This window comes from Gavialis gangeticus, unplaced genomic scaffold (genome assembly GCF_001723915.1).
Source record: "Gavialis gangeticus isolate Ggan-Ray unplaced genomic scaffold, GavGan_comp1, whole genome shotgun sequence".
NCBI lineage: Eukaryota > Metazoa > Chordata > Crocodylia > Gavialidae > Gavialis > Gavialis gangeticus.
In genome coordinates this window covers 3793518-3801834 of record NW_017729019.1, presented here as the reverse complement: position 1 = coordinate 3801834, position 8317 = coordinate 3793518, and the positions used below count along the sequence as shown (strand labels likewise).

Below are 8317 nucleotides of genomic sequence, written 5' to 3'. Positions count from 1 at the left end.
ATTCAGGCATACATATACAGTAAAGTACAGCAAGGAATCATACTTATGTCAGGAAAAGAATCAGAAAAACATCAGAATAAAAGCCCGTTAATGGCTATTTTTTCATAATGTCCAAAGACTAGTGGAAGATGGAAATCTAACTTACCGCTAGTATGTCTGCAGTGAGATCATCAAGTTTTTGTGCACTTTCTGGTAGAGACTCATCATCTCCTACAGGCTCCTTTTTCTGTGACAAAAAAAATCCATAGTACCACCAAGACAGAGAGAAAACAGTAAGACTTTTCCAAGAACATACATCTTAAACAATAATGATGAGGAGGCAACTACAGCTGCTGGAAGAGAAAGGGTGGAATTAGGACTGGGAGGAGGAAGGTCCACATGAGAATCTTCACTTTAGGAAGTGGCCCAGCATATAGAGTAATATGAAATCATGGCTTGAGTTGATTAAAATTTCAACAGCCCGGGAATAATTTTTCAAACCTACAGCAACCTGGATTTAGATTAGCTAAAAATTTCAGAGGACATTTCTTCAGATCATTTCCTGAGCAAAATCCTCCCAGCAAAGCCAATCCAGGTAAGAAAGTTAGGACCCGACCAGACTTTTTTTGAAGTAAACACTGCTCTGAGCTGGTGCCATACCAGCTCAAGGTGAGAACTATATTACAAGACAATATAACTATTACAAACATATGGTGCTTCTCTCTCTTACCTTCATTTTCTCACCTATCGTTTTGCTGCAAAGGTTCTTCAGTTTGTTCAGGTAATCTGTGCGAAATCGACCTAGAAATGAGGCATTGGAAGAAAATGTAGTTTCAGCACAGAGACCGCTGCTTTACACAACTTTACTAGTGGCTTCAGAGACCTGCTGAGTTGGAATACTGTTATCCATGTAAATGATGTAAAACTCATTCCCTCTTCAGTTCAAAAGAACTGCCAACTCTCTGAATAAGATTTGTAAAAAGGAGTGGAGAAATGCTTGTGGAGAGCAGGCACTTCAGTTTGTAATGAAAGGATGGCTTCAAAGCCAATGCATGAGGAATAAACACTGAGATCACTGTGCCCCTAGGCAAGCCACTGCCTCTCTGTACTAGTTTTCCCATCAATACATTAAGTGTGAAGCTTCACTACCTCGCAGGAGCATTGGGAGGTTTAAGTCAGGCATGCAAAATTCCACTCACCATTTTGCATTGCTCAGTACCCTACAAGACAAGAAGAATATTGAAATGTTATCACTCTAGTGTTGTTGTAAGTAAACAGATTGTAGTCTTATCTAGAGGTGCACCAAAATATCAGTCCATATCATAAGGGCGCTGATAAAAGGAAAACTGATATTATCAGTAGTCGGCAATATGTAGCCAATAATGTCACTGATAAATGCCATGTGCATGTGCGCAGCCACAGTATGCACGTGGCCAGGAACGCAGCCTGGCAGCTTGGAGAGCAGCATCCAGCTGGTAAGTCTGCAGGATGGAAGAGGCTTGGGGGATGCAGACTGAGGCCCCCACAGTTGAGGGAGGGAGTGGGGCAGGGGCTGCCCAGCCAGGGTGGAGCAGGGTGCAGGAAGGAGCCATGGGCAGCTTGTCCAGCAGGTGCAGGGGGGAGGGCAAGGAGGAGGAGGTGGCTCCTGCTGCTGCATACACCCCTGGGGGAGGCATAGAGGGCATGTGCTCCCCCCCAGATTTGTGCATGGGACAAGAGTGGGCGGCCCACTGCAGGCTCAGGGCAGGGGCTGTATTCCCAGTGGGGAGGCTTGGCCAGGGCTGCACTCAGGGCAGATGACAGCAGCACTGGGAGCAGGAGACTATGGCAAATTTTGGGGTGGCTGTAGCCCAACCTATAGCCTCCCAGTGCAGCTGCCACCTACCCTGTCCTGCCCTGAGCACAGCCCCAACCTGGACCCCCCCCTCCCCAAAGGGGAAGAGGCTGGCGCAGCCCCTGGCCCCAAGACCTCAGTGGGCAGCCCGCCCTCACCCCACACACAAATCTGGGGAGCACATGCTCCCATGCCTCCTCCCGGTGTGTTCTTAGTGGCGGGAGCCATCCCCCCTTCCCACCCTCCCAGACAAGCTGCAGCTCTGTCCCACGCCCTGCCCTGGCTGAGCAGTGCCTGCCCCTGCCCCATTCCCTCCCTCACTGTGGGGGCCTCAATCTGCACCCTCATGCCCCTTCCCCCCTTGATTTACTGGTTAGACACTGCTCTCCATGCTGCCAGGCTGCACTTCTGGCCACATGCAGGCTGCAGCTGCACACATGCTCATGGCTTTTATCGGTGACATTATCGGTCGCATCAGCCAAAAAAAGCCGATTGCTGATAACGTCATTTTTCCTTTTATCGGTGCCGATGCAACATGGACCGATGTAGAGGTGAACCTCTACTGCTTAATAATCAGCTAGCGGTATCAGTCAACACAATCTTTATTAGTGCACCGCTCGTCTTATCTGACATTTCAAGGCTTGAAAAAGTTTGGTCGCTCTCCACAGGGGAAACAAACTTTTTCCTCAGAAGAGATAAGCCTACATCTGCCCCTAACAGTTCCTGAAAAATGTATGCTTTCAGTTTGAAAATGTCTAGTTTCTTACTGGTGTTAAGATGGGTTCCTAAATGTGAGTCTGCAGTGGCACCATATTCCACAGGCTACAAAAAGGGCCAAATTTCCTCTGCTCCACTTTCCAAACAGCAACATGATGCAATCGACAAAACCCTGGGCAGTTTCACTACCATTGTGCAGAAGAAGAAACAGACATGCATCGGGTATTTTTGTCTTATCTACTACTGCTCTGGAAATCTGAGTGTGGTGAGGGCAGAAGCAGGAAATAGCATCCTTCGTTAGAATGAAGGACTCCCAAAAAGAGAGGAGCAAGGACAGTCAGAGTAGCAGAGGCCAACCACCCCAGTGATGTCCAGATGGCTGGGTAAGGATAGAGCCCAGGACACATGCCCTTTCTGCTCCCCGAAGCAAGGAAGCTCTTGAGCCTCCAGGGAAGAAGAGAGGGATTTATCAGCAGCCTACTAACTAAAGGCACATTGTAACGAAGGAATCAAAAACTGCAGCCAGGGATAACCACCTGGTTCTAAGCTCTCCCTTCCTTTTCCAGGAGAGAACAGAATCCGGTTCCTCACTAGAGCACTTGCATTAATACTCCTGATGTTGCATCCCCATCCCCCCTTATCAGCCTCTGACTGGTCTGTTTTGGGCTCTGGACAGCGAAGAGATCAACTCTAAATAATTCAAGCCTTGTAAACACTGATGACAATTAAGCAAAGCTCCTTCACTCCCACACACCCTGTTTTGAGATAGACAGAGTATTAATTTACAGAATCAGGAACTAATGTCAGAGTTAGAAGGATGGCTGTCTCCTGTCAAGACAGGCTAAGAAAAAACAGCTGAAAAATGATGGTGACTGTGACGACAGTCTGAAGTCTAAGCCATAAAAACTGAGAGCCCAAAAACCAAACGTGCTCTCAGACATCTGGCAGCGCCAGCTGGCTGAACAGCAATCCATTCCGGTTTGTGGCATTAAAGATGGGCGGTTATGCTAGTTGCAGCTGGATTGCATCAGGCTGAATGATTCACCCGTGCTCCCGCCGCATCCTGCCAAAAAGTGCTCCAATTATTTGTATGCCAACACATGCTCACAGTGACCAAACCAAGCGGCTTCTCTTGCCGTGCACCGAGACAGCTCTTCACAGGAGGTTACAGGTCACAGTGCTGTGCTCCACACCGTGCTGTAATGCATTAAGCCCTGCCACCCGCCCTGGCTGCATTTAACAAGCAAGCTCCATATGCAGTTTGTGACACCCTTCAGGGGGAAGGAAGGGTTCACAGATCGTAAGGGGCCGGAAGGGACCTCGGAAAATCATCGGGTCCAGCCCCCTGCACCAAGCAGGAAAGACACCTGGTGACCCTGGCGAGCAGCCAGCACGGTCCTGCAAAGAAATCTAAGCCATCGATACAATGCAGAGCAAAGCAGTAGGCTGCAGACAGGAAGTGTTAAATAAGGAGCCAATGGTCCCCCTCCCGCGCAGGCGCACTGCGCCGCCCCGGACCGCATCTGGCAGGGCCTCCCCGGGCTTACATCGCCGCCAGGCCGCGTCCGCTTGCACCAGAGCGTCCACCAGCCCCGGGTCCTTGAAGCGCTTGATCTGCATGTCACGCACCACGGCGGGGTCCCCGCCTTTGTCGGCGCGGAACAGGTCCAGGTCCAGCACCATGTCGGCGGCAGCGGCGAGTGCCGGTGGCTGTCAGCGTGGAGGAGGAATCGGCGCACGCCCACTGCACATGCGCCGAGAGGGGATGGTGGCACCGCTCCCTCCCGGCGCCTGCGCATACCCCCGACTGAGGGCGAAGGACGGCTTGCGCATGCGCCCATCCCGGCGCCGGGGAGGCTCCAACCACTCGGGTCCCTGGCTTGGGCGCTGTAGCGGCCCCTGCAGGCTCCGCGCGGGATCGCAGCGCCGCCTTGCATCAGTGTGGCGGGGGGGGAAATGCCACGGTGGATCCGGACCCTGCTGCTACTGGTACCCTTCCTTGGGGCAAGCGGGGGGGTGACCGCCCCCAAACGAATGGGCTGGACGGACTTCAAGTGAGGCCAAGGTCAGGGTCAGAGCTAGGTTATACAGGGCCTTAGTGCTACCCCGTCAGCATCCAGGAGACAGGGTGGAGATGCACCTGATAGACCGACGGGGTCAGAGATGCATAAGCTTCCACCAGCCGGAGCTCACTCCAGGTGCCACAGGACAGGCAATCAAGTGTCCTGCCTTGTGCCTGACTCCAGATGAACCACCTCTTCCCCTGCCTAAAATCCACGGAAACCTCGGCCAGTCCAAGACTTGACCCCTCAGCATCCATGCAACTAACCCACTAATGTTGTGGGCTGGCTGAGGTAGCATCGGAAAATGGACACAGTTCAGTTCTGTCCAACCAAGCTCTAATCCCACTTGTACTTCACCTCCCTACCCTTGTTACAGTGCAGATGGTGCTCTGAAGGATGCCCCTGCGAGGGCCGGGTTGCAGCAACTGAAAAGATGCATCTGCCTTCCCTTCCCTCTCCTCCCCGTCCTCAAGCAAGGAGCCTCAACTGGAGCAGTCAGAAACGTACATGTTTTATTTCATCAAAATGGTACATGCATCTCCTGCCCCCAGCAGTCTAAAAAATTATTTTAAAACAGTGTAAAAAGGAAACCTGCCCCACATCTGTAATACAGAAAGGTAAACGGCTTTGTCTTGACAAAGCTGAAAAAAATGCAGTACAAGATCCTAATTTTATAAATATAATCCAGTCTCATCTATAATGTACAGAGTTGCAAAAAATTCTTTGTCATTTATGTAAGAAATGTATCTTCTAATCCCTGAATAACAGCCTACGCCCCACCACTCAGCCATACCTTAAAAACCTCATAGATAGCAAATATTTACAAGACTCAAAACAGTTTGCACATTGGTGACATATTACAAATATTACACAGTTTAATCCAAAAAAGGTTTCTATAACAATATTACCATGTACAAAATATTGCAAAACCAAAGTGCCTATGTCGATCACGTTATAAAAAAATAATAATAATGGTGCTGTTAAATAGAGAAAGCATCTGATTCTGATCTCTTTTGTGCTGATGTAAACCAGGAGTAACTCCACTGAAGTCAAGAGGATCACACAGCTGTAAAGATGATGTGTGTGGTTCATTTCATAAAAATCCAGACCTGAATTTTTGGCCGTTTCCCTTATTAGAAGGATCCAAGCTAACTAGATATTCAAACAATAATGAGCAACTCAAGAGCTACTGGTAATGAGGATAAAGTACAGAATGGCAATGCAGTTACCTCCTCCTAGACTATTCACGCATGGACCACTCTGTTCAAGATGCCCACCCTCAGCACCCCTGAACTCTAGTGTATGGGGAGAAGTCTCTCCGAGTAGTAAAATACATTTGAGTAGCTCACAGAATCAGCCTACCCCAAAGGTCTGCTAAAGCTCATCCCCTATCTGGATTTGTTTTTAAATCTATGGTTGCTGCAAACAGTAGGGGAGTTCACTAACCAGAGTTACCAAAAATCTTCTCAGCTTTTTTGGATGTTATTTTACTGTACTTTGAGTCTTGTCAACTTGTTTGCCCTGTCTAGTCAAGGTGTATAGTCAAACTGAGCTACACACACGTTTGTCTGCAAGACTCACGTGAGCAGCCCCATGAACTTCAATGGGAACACATTTGCTTCAATATTTGCACGGTGGAAAATTATACCAGTTTCTTCTCTTGTTTGTATAGGTCTTTACATAGCAAGGAGGATGGGGAAAAGCATTAGAAGAAAACCACATGAAAAATGTGATTGAAAAACCCCATAAGATAATTAGCAGGAAAATAGAGAAGCAGGGGTAATTGTGCATTACATTTTTCACTCTTGTTTTAAAACAAGGACTTAAGATTTCAAATATGACAGTCCCCCTTTAAAACTCATGTTACTTAAGAGGTAGTCTATCCAGGGTTTGGTGGCCAGTAGAACTATACCAATTTAACTCAATGAACAAGACTATATGTTCACAGAGGAAACACGCTGGTACAATTCCCCTATATAGACAAGCCCCTAATCATTGTAGCATCCCATATAGGCTCAAATTTTTATCAGTACAGGGTGAGAGAGGGTTCTGCTCATTTGTGTCTTGGTCTCTAGAAGTTGTGATCAAAGGATATTCTCAGCAGCTTCCAAACCGCAATTGCAGGAGATCCTGGGCTATGCTAATTTTTGTGGGGTTTTTGCTTTTAAAAGCAATGTATCCCCAACTCCCCTCTCTGCCTAAGTCCAATGGCAATTCAGGGGGCACCCTGTACTCTCTGCTATTTTTAATTTTTCTTCAACCAAGTGCACTTTATCTGCAGTAGGCCATAGGGTGAAGAAGGAAGATGACAGCACAATTAAAAATGCAACGCTGTAACTATGGTAAAGGTTGGCAAGTTAAAACACATCTATGCCTGCCCAAAGTATAGCTGGCAATGGACCTCAGTCTAAGGGCAACTGGAAAATGGAGTGGCAGTGTTACATAGCTTTAAAGAAATATTGAGAAGACCATCTGGTCTTCTTCCCATTCATGAAATTGGCTGGAGTGGTGATGCCTTTTTGAGAAAGGGTATAGAGGAAAGCAATAAGAACAACTGATGGCTCTCAAAAGCATGCGTTTCTTGGGCAGGAATTCTTGTCTAGACTTATCTAATGTGTTGTAATGTATAGACCAGAGAAAGAGACCCTTTTCAGATTGTATGCGTTAGTCATGCACATTTTGACTTTGCCTCTGATCTCACTCGCACGCAAGGAAGAATCAGGGAGCAACTTCGTGATAGTCGAGTTACAATGCGATGAAACGAAAGAGCAATGAGGACCTCTGTTTGCTCTCCTCTTCAGTTGCTTCAGGCTGTGACTATTCTGATTCAAAATGCAAATTCACACTGTTGCTTGGGAAGGTTAAAATAAACTAACACAAACTCACGAAGGAAGTATCAACCCGAACAATAAATGCATGTAGTCAATACATGTTTGTGGAATCCAAGGACACTTGACTGGGCTACCCATGGGCCACACAACTGAGCGTCTCTGATCAAAACCCACAGCCTCTTGCCTACGTGCAGTGTTATAACAATGGGTAGGCAAACAGGGCCCTAGACTTGAGTGCTGTCTGGTGGGGGGGGTGCCAAAATGAAGCTATGGGAGTACCTCACCATCCCTGCTGGAGCTCTACATGCATCATGAGCTCACCAGCTGGTCAACAGGGGATCAGCACTCACAGCACATGTGGCCCTCAGGCAGGAGCTGAGCTGACATGCTAGTGAGCTCCAATAGCTCTCTCCATATGCAGCACACAGCCATGGTTGGGTACAACCATGCCATTGCACTACCTTGGATCCATCTCTGGGTGGAGGCTGCAATTAGAGTCCATTTCAGCAACAGCAATATAGAGAATCAAGAATGATAAACACTGTTAAAAAGTGAAATCACCTTCCAGATGCAGGTTTAACCCCGTACTGCCCCACAGAGGCACTGATTGACTATATTAATCCAGGAAAATTAGAAGGATATTTAAGATATTCCCCCCCACACACACACATGCACACACTGCAATAAAGGGAGAAGAGAATGGGTTCTTTGCACTGCCTTTATTTCTCAAATGGTACAGAATCCCTTTCACCTACATGAATAGGGCAGCAAATTAGGGCATTCTGGCCATTGGAAAAAAGAGGAGGGGATGAGGGTGTGATTAAAAATAAAACTGGTGTGTTACTGTGGGAGAGACTGCAAGGTACTTTAGGACCCAGGAAATATTGTTCAGG

The 8317-nt window shown here is 47.7% G+C and overlaps 1 protein-coding gene across 1 annotated transcript in view; it reads right to left on the bottom strand.

Annotated features, from left to right (window-relative positions):
- The window catches only part of SARS (seryl-tRNA synthetase), a 19394-nt gene extending 15124 nt beyond the window's left edge, over positions 1-4270 (bottom strand). Inside the window, exons 1-3 of the mRNA XM_019513844.1 lie at positions 4078-4270; positions 710-780; positions 146-226 (exon numbers count right to left, since the gene is read on the bottom strand). Of these exons, the coding sequence (XP_019369389.1) occupies positions 146-226; positions 710-780; positions 4078-4213 (288 nt within the window). The 5' untranslated portion in view covers positions 4214-4270. The remainder of the gene's footprint in view (positions 1-145; positions 227-709; positions 781-4077) is intronic.
- Between the last annotated feature and the right edge of the window lie 4047 nt (positions 4271-8317).